Source organism: Pagrus major, chromosome 4, assembly GCF_040436345.1.
Source record: "Pagrus major chromosome 4, Pma_NU_1.0".
Classification (NCBI taxonomy): Eukaryota; Metazoa; Chordata; class Actinopteri; order Spariformes; family Sparidae; genus Pagrus; species Pagrus major.
Window position 1 is genome coordinate 23784240 of NC_133218.1, and position 27140 is coordinate 23811379.

Here is a 27140-nt window from a genome sequence, read left to right on the forward strand (position 1 = left end):
CTTGTACAATTAATGAATTATTCAAAATATTCTTATAGGTCATGACTTTTAGCTGATTCCTGAAGACTTAATAATAATATTAATACATGGTTTTTTGCTGATTCGACCCCCGAGAGGCTCTCAACATTCCCTGTATTTATGTATTTAAAAGGTAAGATACATTAAAAGGCAGACTCACAGAGGTCAATTAATAGCGTCAACTACAAAAACTATGTTAAACCTGCTCTGAGTGACTTTTTACTTCACATTTGTTGTGTTGAATGACTAACTTTACTTTAAAATGACCCATTAACGACTGAAGTGAGAGAAGAAACATTCAGACGTCTCCACATGTGACCCAGCTAAATGTTCTCATCTTCAATACAAAAAGGCTTTTTGGTCTTTAGACTCTTTGATACCTAAAAACTTGAAAAGTTCAATTAACGAGCCGGGCGATAAAGGACTTTCATTCAGGACACAAACTGGTTTTACAGTCAAGGACTTGTTTAGTTCATATTCTGAAGTACTTTTGGGTTTTTTCGGTATTCAACCTAACCCTCCGAGCTCTAAGTGCATTCCTCAACAGTTTCGAACGCATCAGGAGAGTGTTTTTCTTTTCAGATTTTATAGGTTGAAGACTAAAGAGGACACAGGTGGATTCTGTTTTATTATGTGCTTTATTGATCAGATTCAGTTCAGTTCAGTTTCCTTATAAAAGGGAAAAGACAGAGATGCAGAGGTCAGTATCTGCTCACTGAAAGAGATTGGGCCTCCGAGGATGTTCATGAGCAAAATGGGACAGAAACGAGGACCAAATATTTGTTTGAAAGTGGAAATAATAATACTTCAGTTTGGAGGTCTTAGCTATGAACATTTGCTTAGACAACAACATGAAGGACAATTCAACTTTTTTTTTTTTAATTGAGAGAAAGATTTGAGTTATATTTATTCGAGACTTTACTGCAAGATACACAGACAAACTGTAATTGCTTTCAGCCCTTAGTGACTTTATTGTAGATCCTGTTTTTTTGTTGTTTTGGTCAAAGAAGCTTCCAAAAACAACCATTATGAGCATTTTCTGATCTGCTAGTGCCAAGGTCATAAAGCCAAACCAGCTGAAAATCATTCAAAATATCAAATCCTTTTGGTTGCCAAACAAAGTCAAAGTCAGTAACAACATATACATTTTATAATCAAAGAGAAATACAGCAGCATAAACACACAAGAAGACAAAACACCTTTCCCCATGAATTACGAACAAATATTTTCTAGAGAGAGTCGTCATTATTCTTTAATTCTCAGTCCTCGGTGTGGTGAAGTGAAAACTCGTGTGGCCGCTTCTGAATGAAAATAAAAAGAAACAAACGTGGGAAAAGTGGAGGAAGAAATGTGTACGTCCCTACATGTGCAGACAGAGAGAACAAACATGGACTTGTTCAGGTGTAAGGCAACGTTTCAGCTCAGTTTATTTTGTTTTCAGTGAATGAGATACAGGCCTGTTGAATATAACGCTGTGTTTGCCCGATGAGGATTAAATAAATCAGACTTTAGATGTAATCAAATAAGTAACTATGTCTTTGTGTAGCTCATCTCCTTAGTTAACCCTGGTGGTGTGTTGGCCTCAAATCTGCTATCTAGAACATGACGGAAAGTGACGGTGTTTTCAGATGCCCTAAAAGCACTTAGCTAAATTAAATTTAAAGAGATGCACCAACATGTTTGTTGAAGTTTAGAGCCAACAGTGGATTAGTTAGCATTAGCTGGGAACTCATTAGCAAAGATATCTGTCGGTTTGTCAGCGGTCATGGAGCAGCTTCTGCTTTAAATTCGATGCTCTCTTTTAAAGTAACATTATGTAGAAATTGGCATTTTGTGCAATTTGGTGCCCAACAAAGTGCAACTCCACTGCTGTAAATACAAATTCCAGGTCTGTAGCTGTCAGATGTAATGAATGATGAAATGATTCTGAAGCTGTTATTTTAGGGTAAAAAATAAAGTTACATAATGTTGATTTAAAGGTCAAAATGATTCAAAACAATGCAGCCACATGTCTTCATCCTCGACTTAGGACCTTGTTGAGTTAAATAAAACACAGGTGTCATTGTTAAGTTGGTAGATGGAGCTCTCTTTCCATGCACATGCGGTTCAACTCTTTCAGTGATTATGCAGGCAGTTAATATCTTTGGTGGTATTTTGCTCGATACAAGTCCACAGTGCGATGGCTGCCTGCCAGGAATGCAGATTTGAACTCGGCCTGTTCACCTGATTTGGCACCCTCAGACTTCTACCTCTTCCACGAGATGAAGAAGGAGCGCAGTGTTCTCGCCATTTTGACAGTAATGATGACATTATTGCTGCTGTGGGCTCCAAGACGCCGACTTCTACAAAAGAAGGGATGTGTTTGTTCCACGACTGCTGGACTAGTTGTGTACGAGGAGACTGTGTTGAAAAATTAATGATCTAGGTGTTCTGAAATCGACTCCTTCTACCTTAGGCCACAAACTTATCACTTATCAATCACCCCTCGTAACTTGCATGAGTCTTACCTACTAAATACACTTCATGTAGCAGTACACAGTCATCCACTGTGATGGATTATTATCATTATCATATCATTATAATAGCAGAAGAAGCAGTAGTAGAACTCGTAGTAGTATTAGTTTAGTTCAATGCAGGTGAAAGTGGGAATGCTAAATGGTCTTTATCATCTTTTCACAGTGTAATTAACCATCAATAGGTCCTCTCAAAGGAAGTGTTGATGTTTCAACAGAATAATACCTGGAGTCAAGGACTTTTTCAAGGTAGAATCATTGAAATTTATTTGTTTTGTAAGTGGAAGATCAACTAAGTGCATTCCTGTCCGGTTCCTTACACAACATAAAAGTACTTTTTCCATTCTAAGTTACTAAAGAGGAGGCAGAGAAATGCAAGTAATGTGTTTTTAGTCCTGTTGTGCAGCGTGACTTTAACGTTGCAGAGGTCAGTGCACACTGAAGGGGAAAGTTTCTCAAAATGGTGCTTTGTCGAAGTGTTTTTTTGCTGTTATTGTCAGAACATGGTGGGAATGTAACCGTGCCAATAAAAAACATTTTTCAAACCCTTATTCAACCAGGTACATACCACGGTGAACAATGATCTCTTTTTCTTCTTACTTACCTAAAATATATGGACTTACATTACCCTCAAATCAATCCCACTGCCGACACTTCATTCTGAGATTCAGGTGTGTTTTGCTGAGATGAGGAGTGGGCTACAGAGCTCTGACAAAAATGGTGACTGTGATTTGCAGCAAAGGGCTCTTCATGTATGGCACTCCAATCTAGCAACTACAGTGTGTTGTAAATGTTCTTATAGACATAAGAACATTTGACTATTTCTTTGTCGGGGACGCTGGGGAAATGTCCTCACTGCTTTTTTTAAATGGTAGATTTTGTCCCCATATTTTTTTAAAAATGCATGATTTGTTCAAAATGTCCTTAAAAATAGTTTGCAACAAAAAATGTTAACCAAAAAATGAATACTCTCACCTTATACTGATCCCCACATTACATGGCCTATAATCACATATTTTGAAGGCCGTTTAAAGAATGTCTCTCCATCTGAATCACCACCTTTCAATACAAAGTGACGCCCTTGGGATTAAGGACTATTTGTTACTGAACGCTGGCAAATTCATTGTCTTGATGTAATTTACTGTTTTAAGTCAGTCGCTTGTTTCTTTCATGTAGAAATATTACATTGTTCGTTTTAAGGTGTTGTTTGTTTCCTTTTAATGCTGCGGTGGTGGCCGGGGCTCTCATGTGAAAGAGATTTTGAATCTCAAGGGGAATATTCCTGGTTAAATAAAGGTTAGTTGTGCCATAAATAAAAAGCAAATCTTCCTGAGCAGATAGCGTGTAATTACAGATGTTCAAATTTCTATTTTTCTGAGCCCATGAAGGAATTCTCATCCATGCTGACTTCAAATTTGATGTTAAAAATTTCCTTCTCGACCTTGAAAACATTAGTTTGTTAAATTGCACGCAGGGCATGCTCAGATTATCAATGACAATTTTTGTAAAAAGATCAAAAGCTCCAAAACAGAAATTATGTTTGTTTGTTTTACAGAATTTTCAATGTTTTGAGAGGAATACTTAAATAAACCTGAATAGATGTTTTCTTCTCTTTACTAGTCCAACAAACCTGATAACCACAGCGAATTGCCAATCCGTTCTACTTCATTATTCAAACTATCTGAATCACTAAAAAAGACAGTTAGCTCACTCCAAAACAGCTCGAGGATCAATGACAAACACTGAAGACGTCCATTAGTGATGAGTTTAGTCACTCAGTGTCACTTCAGACAAACATCTTTAATTGCTTCAGCACTGTAAATGTTGTTTTGTGTCAGTTATTCATCGTCAGTATCACATCACACACGACCATGTGACCATGCACGTGATCACCTTCAAAACGTCATTTCTCCTAACCATCCAGCTGGATCACACACTTCAAAAAAGTCTTCAGCTGAACGAGAGGGAAAGAGAAAAATGATCTAAAACACGGAGAAGACTAGGACATGAATAACAACAGATGAAAGCACAAAGTAGAAAACGTTTATGAGAACAAAATACTGACATTCATAAAGAAGATGATATCTGTATGTTGGCACCATCATGTTACAGTTTGCATGATTTTCATCTTGTTTTACAGATTTATAACATAAATGTCCAGTGAGTGTGAATGGAAGTTCTTTGGTATTTAAAAAAAACACTGATATCTTCCACCCTGTCACTGCACTGTAAACCAGACATGTGACTCATATTACATGCAGCAGATTCAACATGAAAAATTAGGTAGCTGACAACAAAACAAACATCATATTGCAAATCCAGCACATCATGCCGTAAACACTTAAAATAAAAGCTGATATCATTTTAAAATATTTAATAAAGGAAAACAAAATACTCTGAAACTCTAAAGTGCTTCATCAGCATCATTAGATTTGTAGTGTGTCTGAATAGGAAGCGACTGTGTGGCTTCAAGTCGAGAGGTTTGCAGTTGGTTTTCTAACAACACACTTTAAAATTAAGGCAAGAGTGGCAAGCGCACACACACACGCACACACATGCACACACACACACACACATCACAGCATGCTCACCAGCTTCTATTGTCTACAGTTAAATCTCTCATAAATCAATGATTTAAAATGCAACTGTCTGTAATGGCATACAAGAATGTCTCCGTTTGCCCTCATGGTTTTTTCTAAGAGTCAACAGTAGATGGCAGCAAAGTCAAACTAAATACTGAGAAGGAAACTCACCAGAGCACAGCATCAAAAGAGATTCTTTGGGTTTATCCGCAGAAAAATCAATGAAAACAGGTCATGAAAGTAAACGGAGCGGTCAGAGTAAATAAAGGTTATCAGCAAACTGTTGACATGTGTGTAAAACACACATACCTGCATATATAATAAAAAAAATGAAAAAAACATATGGCTGGAGCACATATGTATAATCAAAAGAAAACCTGCCTGGAGTTTCAGGCTTTTCTCTAGCGTGACAGTTTACTGCGACGACGAGGCAGTTGTCAAACATAAAGTGCATCAAGTCGGTCAGTCATAACCTGAGTTAAACTATTTCAACTGCAGGATCCATTTTTCCCAGACAGTTTGTAAAAGGTTGAGTTCTACAGCAACGATGATCCGACGTTTCAGCAGTCTTGAGTCTTTAATGCACTGATTGTGGCCTGTTTATACATCTGATAGGTACTGTACAGTTTCCACATCAAACCCATGGCAACATTATTTGGTGCAGCTTTCATTTTGACACATTTTCCAAAATGTTGTCTCTTGTCTTTGGCTGAAGTACATCCAACACACTGACCTACCTATAGTATCATCATAAAAGGCAAGTAAACATTAAAAGGTGCTTAAAAGGCTACGAATGATATCAATATGAGAACATTCCAGCTAATGTGCCACTCAGCGACAGATATGGAGTCAGCTGGGGTCTGCTGTGCGTCTACATGAGCCTGTGGCCTATATGCTCCTGCAGCCACAGCAGCAGAGGCTGTAGAGAGCTGGGCCCATCAGGCACAGCCTCTGTGTACATCTGCAGCAGTACCTCTTGTAAAACAAGCAGCAGGGGCAAGCTCATGCTCAGTAGCTCATACAGGGATGCATAGTCCTGGGCATTGTCCCTCAGGTGGCCGGCAACGGCCTGTGCTGTACCACGCACACGGCGGGACAGATACGAGGGGGCATTACACACAGCACGAGTCACACTCAGGGGCCAGCTCAGCTGTTTCCTTATGAACGAGCTGAAGGTACCTGCGGAGGATTCATTCTGCAGGTCTGCTGTGCTGCTGGACTCAGAGCTCTGTCCATCATCAGCACATCGCTCCTGAACTTCAGCTCCAAAACGATTCTAACACAGAGGACATGACGGACAGAGAGGTTAGATATTTGGCAGTCAATAGTGCTTAAATTCAAAGGATGTTGTTAGAGATGCAAGGTACTCACTGAACGTAGAGACAAATTCCTTCGTAGGGTCGTCCCACTGTTGCGTTGATCGAAATGAAGCTTGCAGTACAATTTCCCTGTAAGATTACAGCCAACGTCAGAACAAAGCAGCCAAATGACTACTGAACTTTTTGAGTTATATGTAGATCCAACACTGCTGAGAGCTGACATGTGAATATACGAACCCTGTTCAGAGTCAAAGGCGTGCGCTCCCTGCCGCAGCGTAGAGCCGCAGGTAGAACAGCGAAAACACTCCCTGTGGAAGTAGAGCCCCTCGGTGCAGACCCTCTCCACCATGTACACACGCCTATCACATGAGTGACACTTGTCACCCGACGGGGGGAACGCCCTTCGTACTGAGCCGCCCTGGGAGACAAAGCACAGAAAGACTGTTGAAGGAGGAAAAAACAGTGAAATCATAACCGCAGATGAAGACGAGCACTAATGTCACTCACTAGATTAAGAGCTGAAACACTGACTTTTATCTTTCTTCTCAAGTACTTTTTCACATTTGGACTGCAACTAATGATCAATCGATTAAACGTTTAGTCTTTAAAAATGTAAAAAGAATCAGAGCCCAAAGTGACGTCTTCAAATTGTTTCATTTTGTTCAACCAACAGTCATAAAATCTTTGCGGAGATCTCTCCTCTGTGTGAAAAATGTGGCACGCATGATGGTAATTTACTTCATAGTTGTGTCCTTTGTTGCAAGATACAAGGTTACTGGAGTGATATCTTTAATTTGATGTCCAAGATATTAAAAGGTTTCGATTGTCCCAGATCCAGTTTTAATAATTTTGTGGACATCTAAAGAAGGAAATAAACTGACACTGGCACAACGCCGCTTCTTGATGTGTGGACACTGCAAAAAAGCTTATCCTCTTATTCTGGAAAAAGAAGGATGTCCCAACACTGAAGTTGACGGACACACTTGGAAACCTTTGGTATCTTATCTTGCAGGACAAGTAGAATCTTGATTGCAGTCCTGGGTGGGTTGTTGTAGGTAGGGGATGTGGGTCTTTTTTTTTGCCGGTCTCTGTTTTCCTTTTATTTATTTATTTTCATTTTTTGTTCATGTCCATTTTGATATTTTGTTTATATAAAAAAGAAGCATTGTAATAACAAATTTGTGGCTTACTATTTTGAATATTTCAGAAATGTGTTTGCTCGGCAAGACCATAACCGTTACGATTTTGACGTCAGAACATGAAATCTAAGAATGATATCAGGACACAATGTGTTTTGCGAGGCAGAAGTCGACATGCACTGTTGAAACAGATGAAGGTAAAACATGCAAGAAGAGTGACAATGTGAGCAGTAAAGTGCAAGATAACAACACACACAGCCGTGTCAATGAATCTTTTCGACCCATATCAATGCTTTGCATGCATACGTCACATCCTGCAAGTCTTTTTGTTCGGATATTCTCTTGGGAATATTTCTAGGACAGCGCTTGTTTGAGGCTCCATGTCTGGGGTCATTTTCAGAGAGGGTGACCGCTTACTTTACTTGAAGACTCCTTTGCAACTACACACTAACATTCAGCCAAGAGAAAAACACAGTTCAGGGAAGCAAGTAAGATAATTATAGATAATCACAAGGTTATATGGATAAACACACATGGTTCAGTGAGTTCAGTTTATGGTGTCTAAATAGTTTCTGAATCGCTCTTTAGGAATCAAATTTGATCCAAACATTGAAAAACAAAAACAAAAACCTCGATCATAATGTGCTGGAGCTGCTCCTTCATGTTAAACTTGTGTAAGTCCTGCTGTAACATCTGGCTGTTGAGCAGGCGTGGGCTGTTTGGGATGGGTGGAGCAGAGAAACCCACACAGTGCCACCACAAGAGCACACACGCTGCTGCTAATTAAAAGCACAAGGGGCAGAAACAGCAATTTAAAAAAGCTCCCATGAGAAGCAGCAGCCCATTTTACATAAATCTGTCAAATTATAATGAAGAAGATAGTGACAATAATTTAAATCTTGGACTAGGATGCTTGATTTTTCACGTCTCTGGCTTTAAGATGTTACGTTGAGTCTGCACTACTGGGCAAACACAACGTCATGAACTTAAACCCTTCTTGCTAGTGCATTAGTTAGACTGAGATGAAACTAAGGCAGTCTGCTACAAAAAACCCTGCAATAAATTGTAATTTCATTGCTTTTTAAAGATGTTGCTTCAATTTTTAAGGTCATTTTCGAGGCTGCTGTAGGTAATTTAATTTTTGGTTTCTGATGCATGGCTTGGACAAAACGCTTTAATTAACAGTTTGGAAAGACAGATATCATGAGCCTTGAAATAAGAGGTTGATAACTTTGATTTTCTTGATTCTTGAGATTATAGCACTATCTACATTTTAAAACCATTGCATCTGGTGAAATAGTAATGAAAATTTGAAAATGAAACTAAGTGTCATGGCTGGGGTCAAAATTGGGCTAACACATTCAAAATAAACAGTGCGGTCCTTTAACTCATTAATATTTAGGCTAATAAAAACAAAACAAGAATATTAGTAATTGAATAATTCCACACAACCCTGGATCATACTGAAGAATGACTTTTGACATTCAGTGCCAGCTTTTTAAAATGATTTACCACTATGGTATGGTTAGTGAAAGGTGGTGGTTTTGCAAACAAACTACAGTTAAGTTTGGGAAAAATCGCCATGACTGTAAAAAAAGAAGGAAAAGGAAATAACAAGGTCTGGTCTGTGACAGGAGATGAACTCCAGTCTCCCACATGAATTTTGGCGGAGCTACACACCCATCAACCGCTGGCTAAATAACGGGCACACTACTTCCTGTCTTGGCACTAAACACTGGCAGTGGTCGTAAAGGTTGACTACAGAATCGTCCAACTGGGTTGGATTAAAAGTGTGGAGGCCAACTGTCTTAACCTTAATTCTGAACTTTTCTTTCTGACTACAGAACAGCCTACAGTTAACATACTTAAGTTATTCTTTTGCCCACTTGGGGACCGTTGAACAAATGCACAACACAACATTGAAGTAGGTGCAAAATTAACATTTTTCTCCACCGTCGAAATAGCTGGTCAAATTTTATGAATACATAAATGCCAATAGATTACCATTGGGATATTTTTGGCTGGAGAGTGAAGCAAATCTACCTGCCATTTGACTTCTTTACCAGCATTTGGCTAGTGGCTTATTTACACATCCAGCAGCTATGGAGCAACACTATCAGAAATGTTTCTGTAGTTGTGTTTCTGGCCTCCAATGTTAACTCTCTTTTACATATTTCTTCTCCGGTCCCTATCAAGTCCTGAGGGAAATATCTGTCTCTCTAGCTGCTGAATGCTCCACTATGTTCACCAGCTGGTCGCTAACTGTCTTTCTGCTGTTTTGATGCTCAGCAGGTCGCTCACAGTGGGTTTTTTTTTAGAGCCTTTCATTTGGAAAGAGCAGCCTGCTGTGGTGGAAAACAATGCTATGACAGCAGTGACAGTGGAACAAAACGCTGAAGTTGCAGTCAGACAGGTAAATAAAGACATGAATCTCGCTATAAACCTCATAAAGTCAAAGGGAGCCCAGATTCATGATAACTCTCTGTAGGTTCATCACTATGTGGGACCCCTTTCACCATCTCTCATTTTAAACTATCATTATAAAAATATATTACAGCCATTTGAAAAAAAATTATGTTGTACAAAATACTTGTTGAGGGGTAAAACTGGCTGCATGCAACACTTGTGGTCCCAAACATGACGTGCTCTCACATGCAAATAAACACACTGTGAGGGGCAGGTAGGCCAGGGTGGGGTCACAGACCAAGCTTGAAATAGTCACCTTGAGTACAGCTGAGCTGTCTCCTGAGAACAACCCGCTAAGGTGAACACCTTTCTCCTTTATGCTCTTTGTCTGAAACTCTCTAGCCTGTTGCGTCTGAGCTTTTTTCTGCAGGATGAACAAAGGAGAAGCCATCAGTCTCGTCTCCTCAGGACAATGAAACACATTCTCCCACCAACAAATGTGGAGCTTTCTGTGTGTAGACATAATTAGGTAGACTAATAACCATTCAATACGCACTAAACAGCTAAATGATGAAAGACCTTTCTGTTCTACTCTCGCAATAAGACGCAGGCTTTGACAGCTAAGTGTGTATTGTCGGGGGGAGAACAATAACGTCGTTGTGTGGAACGTCGGCTGCCTTATTACGTTAATTTCACACCCCACTTGATGTGGTTACTCATACTGTACTGGAACAGAACACTGAGACAGACGCACAGACCTGGCAAAGAAATCAAAGACAAGAACATCGGTTCAGCCAAAAAATATCTCTGTCATATAGGGAAGTATTGAGTCTTTGAGACTTAAGTGAGTCAAGGTCAACTTTCAAAGTAGATTCATTAAAGTCCCCATGAAGTCTATTTGTTTACGTGTTTTATTCACATATGTCTTGCTCCAAATCTCACCTATACCTTCTAATTTCCTGGAAACACATGAAAAATGTTGGTGAATCATCCTGCACTTGGGGACGTATACTTATTATTTGTCCAATAAACGCTTTCTTTATTTTATGACGCTGCCATGGATGAATGTTGAACTTTATAACAATGTACAAAAACACAACTTTATAACTTTATTCAGTGATCTGGGTGAAACTGGGTCATGTTTAATGGAGAAAATATTTTCTGGCTTTCACAGTGACATGATCCGGCGATTCCTGGCCAATACATAGGTATAGCACGTAACTCTCCCTAAATCCACAAATTTGCCTCAATAAACCTCAGTTCCACACTAAATGACTTGATAAAGTGAACAATTTTGTAGTGCTGATCTGAGCCAAAGCAGGGAGGCTTTTGGAAAAATCTGAATAATCTACATTTGCTGACGTAAGCCAGTGCCTGCAGGCTGGCCCTGGCTGACCTGTTCCACACGGACTCAGACTGGCCAATAATCTGCCTGTGTGTCTGTTTTAGCTTGTGCCAGGTCTGTAAGTCTGCTCTTGCCATTTTCGTCAAGCCGGATAATTTAGGGGCTGACTTCACCATCTGACTAAACATTACACGAGCCTAAATGTATAATCAGGGTGTAATATATAATCAGCATTCACTGTGGGGCCTTTTTTGGGGATCAGAACATGCGACAATCACCAGATTTTAAAAAAGAGGAAAGAAAACAGAAGAGAGAAGCTAAAGATATGAAGAAGGAGACAGTGATCACCTCAGAGACGTGTTCGTCCACCTCCCTGAGGCGCTGGAGGACTCTTGACATGAACTGGATGGCTGAGTGGCAGGACGGAGAAGGAGGAGGGGGGTCTGCACTCTCAGGCTGAGGCGGGGGCTTCATCTCAACATGTGTTTGATCAACATGTCTGAGTTTCACTACAGAAAATGGATGCAGGGACTGAGGCTGGAGTTGGGGTTTGGGCAGGGTCTTTGGAGGCGGGCAGACTAAGTGTTCTGCTGCTTCTCTGATACTGACTTCAAACTGAAAGGGATGATATACACATGTGCACATGTGAGCTGTGGTACTCATTTTCATTCACTTAGAGGCTGTAGATCGTTCAAAGAACCATGTAGGTGGCTTTATATGTTTCAGCCCATTAACTACACAAATACTTTACGAGGCCGCCAAACATTTTCAAAGCATAGTTTTTGGAGGCATCAGTCATGCCAGCACGTCATGAAAATCAACTTGCATAGGTAACTTATTACAGCCAATATTCTGTCTGTGTTATGTTTTGCCAAAGTTATGTAATCATCTCTTGACATCTAAGACCTGCGAGTCAACAGCCAACAGCTACATGTTAATGAAAGAGACTGTGAAATTCACATCATTCTTTTCTTGACACTTTTTGGCTGCTTTTTGTTGCCGTGTGGGTTTGATTTTCAAATAGCTTAGCTCATGAATACAATGCCTTGACTTAAGCAACTGCCATTCTTTTTCGTCTGTTTTTCTGTCCCGTTCATTACGATGAGTAGGCAAACTCACATTTAAGACTCATATTTCTACCAGTTTCGATTCATGAAGGAATCCTCACCAGCATCTGTTAAGCCAAATTGTTTTCATATCAGATTTGTCAGAATTTCATGAGTGCTTTTCAGTTCCAGTTTTGTGTAATTCCAAAGTGGTAGCTGTAAGATTAACTCCAAACAGGAGGAAGTCAGGATTAAGTACTTATGTAACTTTGTATTCCTCCTTGTGTTTTATCTTGTCAGCCTCCAATTAAGTTTTGTAATAGTTTGTTCTGGCTTCTAGTTGTACATATAATTGCAATAACACATGAAGGAATCACAACCACTCAGTTTGCGTTGTGAAGTTAGGGTCTATGTAAGTGAGGACTTGAGAATGTAAAACCACCAGTATGGTCATTAAAGTATCCAAAAAAAGATCGAAATTCCTATTTAAGGTAAATTATGACTTGAGCTTTGCACAAGGGCAATGTATGTGTTTGAGGTAGGCTAAATGTACATAATACTATGTGTTTTCAAATGTCTGTGAGTGTATGTTTGAGTGATTTCATGTATATAACTATAGATGTCGTGGAGAAGGAAGACAGTATTAGCACAGAGATAACCTTCTATTTCATGTGAAGCTTTACAGACTGTCACTAGTGTTAAAGACTGTCCTTAGGTTAATGTTTTTGTGCCTTAACTGCTGTTTGGCAGCTCCAGACTACCTGTATCTCAGGAGGAGGTTTAGGTGGGAGTGGGACCGGAGGCCTGAGTTTAATGTGCAGAATCTCACTCAGGTCAAGAGTTTGCAGCGGGGAGGACCTCTCACAGTCGGACTGAGAGTTTGCAGAAAGGTTAGGAAGAATGTTAATAAAATGGCAAAGAAACAGAAAAGGCTGAAAAGAGTAAATGCTGGAAATTACAGACAAGAGGAGACTTAGCAAAAGGAACGTTTTGTCTTATTAAAACCGCAGACTGCTGTCAGAGCTCCAGCTCACAACAAGGGACATTTAAACATATTTATCATCCATTTGAAAGAAAGCAAATAACCATTTCCAACTACACACGTGCAGGGAAGAAGTATTTGTCTGTAAATAAATAGACGTATATGTACATACAGTATATTCTTACATATTTACTTAAAGCCTGAAAACTTAAACAAAATAAAATATCATCTATGGGATTATACTGAATGCATTTCTGTGTTTTTACCTGTGTTCTCCGGATGGTGTAGTTGGGTTTGTTTTCAAATTTGGCCAGCAACTGAGTAGCCATTGACCGCACTTTGTTTTCTTTGGGCTCTTGGTCCTCTCGCACCGGGGAACCATTACTCGACAGATTGGTGGCCTAACAAGAGATAAATAGACCACATATCACTGTATCAACAATTTTTTTGAAAGATATTAAGTTTAAAATTACAAGTACATAGTTTAGCAACAAACCTCCTCCAAATAACTGCAGAATTTCCGCCTCCTTTTGTAAATGGGATCTGTACCGTCTGACTTCTTTTCATCCTGAAAATGCAGCACAAAGAAATACGACTGAATATCCAACAGTCAAAAGAAGAGGAGCCAAAACAGCTGCAAAAATACTCATATATTAATGGAATATATTATCCTTTAAATCTCGTTTAACAAACATACTGTATGTAAAAAAATTACAAGATCTGAATCAGATCCAAACATTTCAGTGAGTTACCTTTGGTACCCTTTTCCTGGGCAGTGCAAGATTGAGCACATTATTGTTACTCCTGACTTCTTTAGATGGATAATCTTCGTTGTTTTCATCCACTCCTCTGGAACCTGCAGTAAAACACATGACTGCATTACAGTTTTTATTGTTTCCACAGTGCACAGCCATAGATGTCAGATGACATTAATGAATAATGACTGTATAGATTAGGAAAGTTCTAAGAGTCATCTGGAAAAAAGAGAGTTACTGTATCTGTGTAGAAAAATGTTCCACTTAAAAAGTAAAGGCTTTCTGAATCACTCAGCTGCATGTCAGAGGAAGGTAGGGGTAAGCTGAGGTTAAATAAAACAACATAGCAGAGGTAAGCATTAAATAGTCCCTTCCATAGAGACTGGCAGCTGTCTTCATGTTGTCAAGAATCTCGATTCGCAATCGATTGCAATCCTCAGCCCTAAAACACTTTCCTCTCATGCCATTTTATCTTACTAATAGGGATGCACACCACGTACAATTTTTAACAGGAAACCAAATGAAATTCAATACCATTTTCACTGGAATTTCACCTTTTTGTTGCTGCTTCTACATATTTTAGTTATACAATGAAAAAACTAGAAGAAGATGAGGACCAGAAACAAAGAAGAGGATGAAAACAATATGTTAACAACAGACAACAGTGTCTATAACTAACGAAACAGACTTAAGTACTTGAGTACTCGAGTACTGTAGAGTAGAATACAGTCGCTGTTATAGAGTGTTTGGTCAGTAACCCATGGCTCTTCTCCCACCATACATGCAGTAAAAAAAAAAAAAAAACTCCATAAAGAGGCGGTCCTTGTCTGCTCGTGAAAATGCAGAGCAGGATCTTCCTGTTTGCTGCTATGTCTGGCGTATACTGCTCAGCGTTCATGTGGTGACGTAGAGAAGAGGGAGAAATAATAATGAAAGTAATCATTAGTTGCAGCCCTAAGTTGTATCTCCTAGAATAAAGACCATAGATAGAGAGTGCAGAGTGCACTTAAAGACAAAACAGTAGAATTGAATAGAATGCAGTAGAATAGAGTAAAATAGGGAAGAGTATAGTTAAGTATACCACAGTAGAGTACAGTGGAGTACAGGATAGTAGAGTATAGTAGACTACCTGAGGGCGGTAGAGGTGTGCCACGGAAGAGCTCGTAGAACTTGGACAGGTAGGTGATCATCCTGGTCTTATCCAGGTCCTGATCGTCACTCAGCTCCTTCACAGATGTGAACGATCGGATCCCAAACTCACGCTCACTGATGTCGAAAGCCAGCTGGAGGTTTCCAGCATGGTCCTCTTCATTTAAAGATTCAAAATCTCTGATGGAAAAAGACAGTAATGGTGGCTCGAGTAAGAGGAAGGTAATAAAAATAGATGCAGGTCACGGCAAAGCAGCTGGGGAAAATATATGGTTACTGTGTCAGCATGTACAGTTTGAGACCATTTACTTCTGTTTTTTTCTGGTTTACTTTTCCCCTGATCACACTGAAAAGTGTATGTAATAAGACTTTCTTTTAATATATTTTCACTTCTTATTGTGGTTAAAATCATAACTATTTAGGATTCCCTGAATAATGGGACAGAAATGTAACAGTAAGGTTTGTAATAGAGATTCTTGAAAGGATTATTTCTTGACTTTCATGCCTACATGTAGGTGTCAGGTGACTGACAATGAGCAGAGTGTGAGATAATACACACACTGATATGAAAACAGGTAACGTAATCACAATGGAATGACTTACACAGACGCTAATCTTACTCTATCAATTTCCAATCCTGCAGAGGAGTTTGTTTCTCAAACTGCTGGAGAAAATGGCAGCAAATTACTTTTAATGGGAGAAAAAAGCCCAGCTCTGAAGTCTTCACCTTCGCTGACGGTGTGCAGACACCTTCAGAAATAATGTAAAGAAGAGAGCGGTAACCTAGCAGCAGCACACACAAACTTTGGTGCTATTCTGTAAGTACAGAGGCCCACTCTTTCTTCCTTTCTTTCTCCTCTACAAACCTGCTCCCCTCTCTGCTGACAGGCATGCATATGGAGGAGGGAAGGGGAAAAATGCCAGTGGTTCCTGGAAACTTACAGGACCGCATGAAATTGTAGTGGCTTTGGCGAGGTATGAAGGCAATAATTAAAGTGTGAGAGGATATAATTAGATTTGTAAATGTACTAATCTACAGTTGAACTGAATAATCCCATGCTGTGTAAGGCTGTCTAACCCTAAAAAGTGGAAAACTAAGGTACAGCTTCTGTTTTTTGAGTTGTTTTTCTCCACTGAGGAGACGGAAAAGGACATTTATTGCATTTAATTTCTACCCAGTATTTATTTCTCTTGATAAAATGTGTGAAACGTACATGGCTTAACTCCTCTTTTTGCACCCTTTACTGCCAGCTAGCTTTACATACAGCTAGGACAGCTATGTATGGAGTATTTCACACGTCTATCAGCACTCTTAAAAAAGGTCAAGTGTTTTGCAAGGAAGAGGTAGAGAGCGCAGCAGAAAGCACACATAGATTAAAGTGTCACTCTCATGCCTAGCATATTTAACACACCCACAAGAAACAGATTTCATCACAACTAGTTGTCACAAGGAGGGTGCTTGAGGGAGTTCATTTTTACAGTAAATACTGGTTTGTTCGTGTGAATGTACGCAGGCATCAAATACTGTAAAGAGATAAGATGTCAGAGTTTTGTCACAGGCTGGCACTGGTATTATCTGATATGTGTTACGTACATCAGCTGGGGTTTGAATCTGTGGATGAGGGCACAGAGGGCGATGCCACTTTTCCAAGAAGTCGTCAAATCTGTGATCACCACATTCCTGTAGCCCTCTGTCTGTTTCTGGCACCAGGTGAGAAGCCTCGCCGGTCTGATCTCTGACTCTACAAAAGAAACATCGTATTTTTCAGTAAAACAATGCATTCCTCACATAATTAGACCCTCAGGAAGTTCAGGCTGAAGAGTTGTCACAGGCATGGACCAACACATGGTGTGATAATAAATAAGATCATGACAGACTGTCAGGGAGTGGTGCCGAGGTATGTACACATCTTTCTCATCTTTGTCCAGACAGGTACTTCCTCAATGCCTTTGTTGAATGAGTCAAGTTACTTAAGTTGAACATACAGCTCAGTTCAGCATGTAGAGCTTCTGTCTTTACAGTCAGTTCCAGTTTTTCAGATCCATTTTATCAGCATACATTCATACACACTCAAAATGATCATAAGTATAAGAGTATATGAGTATAAACAAATTTAAAACAGGAACATAAAGTTAGGTTTAACTTGGAGGAAGAGATATGTGTGTTTGACCGTTCTTTTCACAATCCCGCGGCTCTACTGTCAAAGCTTCCTTCTCCCAGTGAACCCACATGCTAAAACAAACCTAAGATTGTGCCTTACTCCCTAAACAATGGGAGATGAGGAGCCTTTCAAACTGACAGAAGAAAGGAAACGCTTATCAACCAGCCTGATACTACTCTAAATCGTCTGAAGATGAGTCAGCAGCAGACATGCTTTGATCTGCAGAATCACTCATGAAAACAACAACACAAGAGTCTGCCAATTCCTGTTAATCATACCACGTCTGCTGAGATTGACAGGCCGGCGTATGGTAGCAGCACGCTCCAGAGAGCAGGTATTCAGCTCTCCACTGATGTACAAGTGACGCACCTGCAACAGAAAGGAAATGCAAACTTATTATAATCAAGATACTTAAGAATTTGTGTGTATTTGTTAAAAATGGAGCCTGATTGTCACCTGGTGTGGCCTGACACAAGAGGAGTTGAGGTTGGGGTATCTTGTCCCAGGGTCTATGGTGTACTGTTCAAAGTTTTTGGCAATGTTTTCAGGTGTTGTCTGTGGTAGTAGCCTGTAAATACTCTCCCTATAGAAACACACAAATATAGAGAAAGATCACTTTAACATGACAATGTTTATTTTTTAAATTACAAATATGCACACTGCACATTCAGACTGTGAGTGTCCAAACACAGTACTTAACGGTATTAAAAGACGTAAATGAGTGTGTGGTGTGCGTACCTCTCTGCCAGCACTTCCTGAACCGTTCGACCCTGAGCCCAGCTCCTCACCATCCAGGCCGTGTCAAAGGCAGCCAGGAAGCCTCTGGCGCAACCCGTCCCCATGGGCCAGAAGGGCTGCACAGAGAATACACAACAAAACACAAATTAATGAAAACGTCAGCAAACATGAGGAGACAAAACAACATCAACACTTCCTTACTTTAAAATAACAAAATCACCATTGCGATACATTGAAAGCCAATTAACAGCACTAAGTATTCTAAGACATATGTTGTCATGATTTTGAAACAGCAAAACAAAACAAAACAGGTGATATAACATATACATTATATAATGTAGAATGACAGGATTATATTACAAAAGACTCAGAGGATAAGGCATAAGCACAAGATGGGAGTGGATATAGTGGAGAAATGTATGTTTGGGTGTGGTGCGTCAGTGATTTGTGAGGAGAGGAGATAACCAGTTTGTGAGTGTAGATTTCGTTTTACAAAAGAAAACCATGTATGTACATGAAAAATATATAGAGAACAGATAAATAAAAGGGGAAAAGAGACAAAATGTGGATAAATAATAGTTTTCAGTGCTTATTAAAAAAATTAATACAATTTGTCCAGTTGCTTTTGATCTTTTTTTGACAGACTTTGGTGTTTGTTTGTTTTGCTTTGTAAGGTCACATATCAAAGTCTTTAACATATAACAAATAGGGTGATTGCCTCGGTATGTCCACAGTAAAAATTAAACTGCCTCAGGGATCATCATCAAGGATGAGCCTGTATACAGAGAAAAGGAGGAGCGGCTCACAGCCCACTGGAGCAGGAACATCAACACTTCTCCTCTCACAGACTCTTTACTCTGCAGCATCTAGCCAGAGCAAACTGAGCCTCCCAGCCATGACTGCCACATTGGGTAACAGCTTCTTTCCCCAGGCAGCCAGACTCCTCAACATCCTGCATTCACCTGAACCGAGCTCACTTGACTTTACTTGATACACCTTCCACTTCCTTACCTCTAGCAGGCTGTCGCCAACCAGTGCCACCAGCAGCTGGTGTCCAAATCTCTCCCGGACCAGAGCAGCGTTCTCTGAGGCGTGCATGCTTGTGAAGTCGAACATTGCTACATCTGGCTGCCCACAGTGGTTCATGGCAAAATCCAGCGTAGGAAGTTGGTAGTTGGTGCCAAAGTCAGCAGCCTCTCGGGCGTAGCACAGAAGAGCTTCCTGGTTGACATTCTCACTGCTCAGCAGCATTTGGGTTTCTATGTAATCCTGTAAGCATGACAGTTCACTCAGAGCATGTGTCTACGCACTTCCAAAAGATTGATTTTGTTAATGATCTGTTCCCTTAGAGAGTTGTTTTATCAATGTGACATAAAAGCCCTTATGTATAGATGACAAAATGTGTAAAACAATACAAATTATGACCACAAAATTTGGACATTTATACAACTAGCCTGGTTCTAGATGTCTGAATTTCTGCCCTCATTTTCATCAATTTTAGGGATAAAAACAGAATAATTAAATAAAACAAAATCATATTATTATTATTATTATTATTATTATTATTATTATTGTTATTATTATCATTATTATCCCAGGCTGGTATGAAATCTAAACTAATGCAATGACTGGCTGCCATAACAGCATAAAATGCAGTTTTAGAAAGTAATATAGTTAAACTTAAACTAAATAATAAAAACATGGATTACAATGTTCTACTCACATTAATGACGACTCCCTTGTCCAGCAGGCTCTGTTTCTTGGCAGTCATGACAAAGTAATGTGTGTTGTCCCTGTAATACACAATGTTCTCCAGGTCGATACCTACAACAAATGATATGATTTGAGAATGATTAAAAATGTTGTAGAGGTCATTTGGAGTGACTGACTCAAACCCATTAATGTGTAATTCATTCGTTCATTTGACTGGGCTTCTCTCCTACCTGTCTCCTCTTTGAGGTCAAGAAAGAACTTCTGGTTGAAGATGAAGGCTACGCCGCTGATCTCTTCTACTTTGGCCTCTGCAGTGGTGTTCCTGTTGATGAAATTGGCTGTGATGGCGATTGCAAGTTTTCCCCTAAACTCTTTCCTTTTGAAACCTGGAGAGAAAACCAGTGAGAGAGAGAAAGAAACAGAGGTGATGTTGATCTACCCAAATAAACCAGTCGTATCGGCCTTTCTGTCAAAGCCAAAGGAAATCTAGCTTTGAACCATAATTACGAGGCAGTTATTTTCGGATAAGAGGCAGCTTACCAAGGTGAGCCTTTTTATAGCCAAGTGAACAAAAGCAATGGGTTGTAAGAGGCGCCAGGAATTGAATACTATAATCAATTTTAAACTCCTTTTGCTTAATTAACCTTCAGAGCTGAGTCTTTCATTTTAATAATTTCATTCATGTACTCATAGTTTTAAAAAAATCACTTCATTCATATGTTCAAGGAATCTGATTCAATGGATGAACTGAACCGTACAATAGTTCTTTTGACAATTTTCCATGTCAGATATTTTGAATCAGGAAAGAGGAACACAGAAACTAAAATTCAAGGGTTCTCTGAATGTTAACTTTCTATGTCCCGAACAAAACCAAAAAATCCCAAGCACGCATTAAATAGACTCAAAGGTTCAACATTTTACTGGTAGATTTTCAATTTACAAGGTTCAAGCTTAATTAATTTAAGTTTCACATAAGTTTTAGTCCCTTTATGCTACTCAGTAAAAACTTTTTTTATGGTGGAGTGCAGAGAACTAGTTGAGAAATCTCACAGCATGTGCAAAGAAGCTGCCCTCTACTTGTTGGTATGGCAGTGAACATTTCTGTATCGCTTAATAGACAGCAGCGGGGTGAGGATAGGTTGGTGTTGTCTTTTAATACCTTGTCTTTTTTACCTTTTCAAATCAGCAAAAACTCACTAAAATGTCACTTACTCTAAAGATGTAGGTGCAGGAAGGAAAGGATAGTGAATGTGAGACAGTACTATCTGGGGTCAGAAGGAAAGTGTCTGAAACTGTGTCACCATTCGTGACAAGGAGGACCTTTTCCCCTCTGCAGATCTCATTGTTTTAAACTTTGTCTAACTGTAGCTAGGCCACATGAGCAGGCTGACTGCAGGGGAAAATAATTTCCCCCAGGCTTTTTCATTATTGAAGAATGAGCTAAACATCTCGATCTGCCCCAGAAATGCCCTTTTTAGGAATAAGCATCTGATGTGAAATTGGTTGTTAGATGACAGCATTTTTAGTAGAGACCAAAACAGTGAGGTAGCGAGATGGAGAGAGTCCAGCACGCATGCATCAGCTGCTGCACTGAGCCCCAGCTCTGCTCTATTTCTGTTACAGGGTTTGATGTACATCCTTTCCCGCTGGGAGAGATCAATGGCTTCATGCAAGTCTAAGTTTCATTTATAGCTTCACAACAGAAATACTGCAGTTATTCAAAGAGTCCAGAAACAGTCCTGTGGGACGCCTTGGACTGTTCAGTAAACAGAAGGTGTTCTGGGTTTTATGAGTCTGTCAACACTAAAACACGACTTCTTGTTCCACATGATGCTTCGGAGTGAAACAACTTTGGAGACAGAAAGCGTCAAGCAAACATTTTGCTTACCTTTGACAGATACTCAAGTAATGTGTTCAGCCGAAAAATAAAAGCTGCTACATGCTGTATGTTTTTATCTCTGAAGCTTTGACATAGGCATCAAAAACAAGAATCGACCAGTATATAAACCTTATAGCCTAATTAATCAGAAATATACTCACATATACTGTACAATTAAAGTGTTGAAATAAAATACATTGTGTGAGTTTCCTAACTGATGGTAATTGGAAATATAGGCCAATGTTTATAAACTTCGTTATCTGGAGATCACAAGTTAATTAATTATGATCATTTTCTCATGATAACGGATTAATTCATCTCGTTATCTCGAGAAAACGAGCTTTGTTATCCTGAAATAACAAGAAAAACTGACCCATTATCATCAGAAAAACAAAAGGTTATTCCCTCTTATTACTTATACGTAGCCTAATGTTTATTAGATCACCAGTGCCAGCATGCACACATGGCGTCTCGATAATCTGATTTAAGATGAAAATATCAGAAACTAACACTATTATAACAGCTATTCCTACAGTAGCCATAATGTAAATAGCCTCATATCAAATCAATAGATAAACATTCAAATGGCAAAAGTTTATAAAAAATTCATATGGTTTCCTCTGAAACTCCCAAAGTCACCCCACAGAGCAGTGTGTGTGTGTCATGGTGCACTCAGTCCACTCTCACGAATCCTATGAAGTCATTCTCTCAAAATAAATTATCTCGTTATCTCGGAAAAACTTAGTAACTTGTTATTATGGGAATAATGAGGAAATAATGTTTGATCCATGACTGTTTAGGGCTTCCTTCCCAGCATCAGAAAAAATTACCTTAATATTAACTCATAGAACATTTCAATTTGAGAGGGACAGTTGGGACAGATGGGAACCTATACATTTGGGTCCTAGATTGCTCCTTTCTTGATCAGACACAGGAAACTTTATATCGTACTTAGTGGGCTAAGTTAAGTACATCCTTAAGGCATCTGTACTGTCTCTCTACTGAGACATCTATTGTTTGCCATCTTCTCACCTTCCAGAGTATTCCTGCGTCCGTCAGCCCCCACCACGACGTCAAACTCAAAGTTAGCCACGGGATGATCAGCAGGTCGGATTGCAGCCCTCCACCCAAGCCCTGAGTACAACACAAATAGAGTTAAAGAGGTGAAAAACACACATAATTCAAATCCTATGAATAATCCTTCAGTGCTGTTTTGTTGCTATCATGCCAGTAAAATAAGAATAATGGGTCTTTTCATGTCATGTTTCAGGAAATAAGGATGGCTCCAAGCATGTTCATGTAATACAAAGATGCTCGATATCTGCAAAGTGCACTGGATCTGCCCTGAAAACTTGACTAACAGACGAAACACTGTTTCAGCTTTAATATTAGCTATTACAAGTATACAGTGTGGGTGCTGCAGGAGCGTGAGACCAGCACAGCAACAGCTTGGTGGTTTGTTGTGTAACATCATGTGGAAAATACATTCCATGATGTCAAGGGCACAGCTAAGTCTGTCGCAGCAGAACACAGAGGATAAGTTTGTGTCCAAATTTAGACGAGGCTCTCGTTGTTATCAGCATATTGATATTACAGCTGAAGAGACAACACCTGACAACAGCATGCAAGTTCCCCCTCAGAGTTTATAGTCCAGTGTGGGCTGAGAGGGTCAAGTAGTCATCTACTGTACAGTGCAGTGTACATGCTATAAAACATTTAATGAGAGAGATAAGATTAAGATATTACCTCTACCTTTTGCTTTAACAAAGGAAACAATGTCAGCCACTGGTATTAATGTGATTTATGTGCCATACAGAGCAGGCATACATTTGAGCTCTGAGTCATGCAGTATACTTGAACTCCATTAACCTCATTGAAATATGATGAAAAACTAGATCAGTGCCAATGTTTGTCTCCTGTTTATTAGTGGCTGTCAAGGAAATCAAATACTGCAGGATGAGAAGTCCCATACTAGCAAGAGCGCCCAACTACAGAGAGATCCTCATGGCAGCTACACAGAGTCTGTCTGACAAGATGCAGCCTGACGTCTACATCGTGCTTTACACATTATTAAACTTCTAAACCTAATCCTAGGTTCCAGTCATATTGATCCCAGATGCTTAAAACTCCTCATCTTCCCAAAGCTTGCAGGCCATAAAACAACTGTCAAGTGAATGTAAAGCACTGTTAATCTATTGTTTGGAAGTGTGGGATGAATACCTTCATTTTCCTGATCCTCCGGTGGCTCCAGCAGATTGACAAACTCCACATTGATGTGAAACTCCACTGCAACAATCAGGGCCACCTTCAGTAGGATCAGCTGCAGCTGCTGGATGCCTGTTAGACACACAGATGTTTAGTGAAAGTGCACAGAAGTAAAACACTGCCAGACTTTGTTTGTGTTATGTTGTCTTGACACTGTTGAGAGCAAGACCTGAACTCCATTACTCTCTTTTATTTTTACTTCCTCTTGTTGTTATGTCAGAAATATTTCAAAGAATAAATGTTCAAATGATATTGAAAATAATTAAAAGGGTAATCAAATTAAATTTAACAATATAATAAATCATTATTTCATCATTATGTCCCATATAGGTTTTATACTTATACTAACTTTTCTTTTACATCCATTTCCTTCCAAAATACTGGGGACGCACGGTTTACCGCTATGGATAACCGATAATTATGTGCTTCTCACGGCCGATAATGATGAGATTTCACATCCTAACCTGTAGTCTGTGCACAGCTGAGGATAAGAAAGGCGAAGATGCAGTGAGCAAACACGGATTATTTAATATTCCACAGCTCTATAAGATTTGTCTTGTTAAATAATTCTGGCTGACAACGTCCCGATAAATATTGAGCATTCGTAGAAAATACAATGTTACAGCAGCCAAATCACATAAAAGATGAAAAAAAGAGAAATGTGATACAAGATACAAATAATAACAAATAAAAAATAAACAACAACAGAAAGAATTAAATAAATAAGTAAGTTAAGTTCGAGAATAGATATTATAAATTCTAAAAATAATATGTATTATGTAATATGTCATCACAAGTCAATCAAAAGCTATAGCACCACGTTTTTTCAGATACTCACTGATGTGATCTATGGCCCCAGCACAGAATTTTCCATAAAACTTTTTGGCCCCGAGGCCCCGCAGGTCATGAATGGTGTAGGGCCAGAGGTGCAGCACATTGTTCCTCGAGAAGGAGTCTCTCTTCTCGATCACCACCACTTTGGCGCCCATCAAAGCAAGTTCAATGGCCGTCCGCAGGCCGCAGGGGCCTCCTCCGATGATGAGGCACTACATAAGAGAGAATGACAAATTGCCCTCATTAGCCACACAAGGGACACACTGAGGTGACGTCTTTATTCACAGAAGGCTGAGACATTTCCTGCAGTGAAGGCAGATATGAATCCTACATGTTTATTAACATATCAGGAAGCATTTGCACGTCTACACAGATCATGAGATAGAGCCGTACTCTACTACACCACTGCAGTATTTAAAAGTTTAGAGTGTCTCACTCAAGAACACTTCAGCAGGATAGACACTGAGGATCATTCCAGTCTTGAGACAATTTCTCCAGGCCACGAAGTGTGTGTTTAACATAACATAAGAGTTAACAAGCGCCTGAAAATTGTTTGCCAACATCTTCCATCAATTTTAACCGTTATTACAGCCTTAAAATATCTAAGGTGTTATTCATGCACCGGCCTCACCCAAAAATGCATGAAGTCAGTTGGTTGAGGTTACAGCGTGTGTCTGAGAATGTGGGGCTCAAACATGACATCATCCTCTTGAATGATAGATGAAAGAACTGACGTATGTGCGCTGGCAAACTGTATCTTCTTTCCTTCTAAACATGTTAAGAGGCACTCTAGGGAATTGTGTACAGAGGAGATGTGACACTCAATCCAGAACCAAACCACTTCTGAAGGTTTTCCCTGCTGTGCTCAACAAGGTGGACAGTCTCCTGTCTCAATAGCCTAACCAAATTAGTGCAGAAATGATCTTTTTTTCACCTTCCCTGGACATTCATCCAGCAGCACAAAGAGCCACCACTCTAATCCCGACCTCTAAATCCCACCAGTATGCAGCCACATATTTAAACAGAAGGACTCACTTCCTGCCATCCTGTGTGTCAACCAACAGGATAACACAACGTGGGGATAGGCAATCAAACTGGGTGCTGCTTATGGAGCACCCAGTGCCAGCTGATCAAGATCCCAAATCATACCCTAAATGGCTCTCTGCTCCTGCACAAAAAACACAATAATTGTTGCTTTAGTCATTCCATGTTCTCCCTCTTTGAGGCCTCACAAAGGATGTGGGTGATGAGGAACACCATGTGTCATCATCTGTTGCCTGAGGTTATCAGGATGAGGTAATCACAGGTGTGAAGCACACACACAGGTGGGGGAAGAGCTGCCTGGACAAGCCTGCCTGCTGGCCTCGTTTTTCTAACTCCCAACAAAAGGTTAGTAAGAGTACTGACTATTTACATAGCCAGAGACAGAGATGGAAGGATGTTGTCAAATATACGCAGTACTAACTCGTTTATTCAGATGTAGGTATGTTAACAGTGTGCAAATGTAACTGTTTTTATCTGTCTCTATCAGTCATCAGCAGTACCAGGCTCTTTGTTCTAGCCTGTTTCCATTCGCTGATCTATTTTTCCAGATATGAGGCTTTTCCTGATGGCTTGCTCCACATCTGCTGAGTCAGGACACACACGCTTCCTTTCAGCTTAACCAACTGTGACCTTGCTTGGATCCCAGCTCCACATCGCTCTTGTCGCTTTTGTCCCCCACTTCCATAATGAACCCTATCTGTCAGAGCATTTTTTAATCTCACTGGACAGTGTGCCTTATGTAAGGAGCCCTACTATCGCAGCATCTTGATATAAGTATTAGGAAACTAAAGCTGCAACTAACGCTTATATAATAATATACTGAAATGTCAATGACAATTGCCCTGAGCCCAAGATGAAATCATTAAGTTGCTTATTTCAATCAACAGTCAAAAGCCAGAAATATTTAGTTTACTATCATAATTGACAAAGAAAAGCAGCAAAAATGTACATTCACATTTAATTTTTTGCTTGAAACAAGACATTTCTTGGCAACACATTTTGTGCCAATTGACTAATTGATTAAGTGCCAAATCATTTAAGCTCTACAGGACGCAAAAACAATATCCTCCCAAACCTAAAACAAAACTTTCAAGCTGTGTGACTGTAGATGCGGTTTGCAAGAAATGAATCTGGGGCTTCACATGGATCCACTAGTTGTTCTCAACATCATATTATTGATAATAATAAAAAAGATCAACTTATTCACAGCAAAACTTTATGAGAAAGAAACACACAGTGTCTCTGCGGCCA

General features: G+C 39.6%; 1 protein-coding gene across 1 annotated transcript in view; it reads right to left on the bottom strand.

The window, feature by feature from the left end:
• Nucleotides 1–4552: 4552 nt before the first annotated feature.
• The window catches only part of mical2a (microtubule associated monooxygenase, calponin and LIM domain containing 2a), a 35167-nt gene continuing 12579 nt past the window's right edge, over nt 4553–27140 (bottom strand). The window contains exons 3-19 of the mRNA XM_073464254.1: nt 24850–25057; nt 23967–24083; nt 22779–22880; nt 20098–20253; nt 19878–19978; nt 19166–19423; nt 18155–18270; nt 17873–17999; nt 17695–17785; nt 16849–16996; nt 15235–15434; nt 14103–14206; nt 13847–13918; nt 13617–13751; nt 6670–6850; nt 6485–6561; nt 4553–6389 (exon numbers count right to left, since the gene is read on the bottom strand). Of these exons, the coding sequence (XP_073320355.1) occupies nt 5985–6389; nt 6485–6561; nt 6670–6850; nt 13617–13751; nt 13847–13918; nt 14103–14206; nt 15235–15434; nt 16849–16996; nt 17695–17785; nt 17873–17999; nt 18155–18270; nt 19166–19423; nt 19878–19978; nt 20098–20253; nt 22779–22880; nt 23967–24083; nt 24850–25057 (2598 nt within the window). The 3' untranslated portion in view covers nt 4553–5984. The remainder of the gene's footprint in view (nt 6390–6484; nt 6562–6669; nt 6851–13616; nt 13752–13846; nt 13919–14102; nt 14207–15234; nt 15435–16848; nt 16997–17694; nt 17786–17872; nt 18000–18154; nt 18271–19165; nt 19424–19877; nt 19979–20097; nt 20254–22778; nt 22881–23966; nt 24084–24849; nt 25058–27140) is intronic.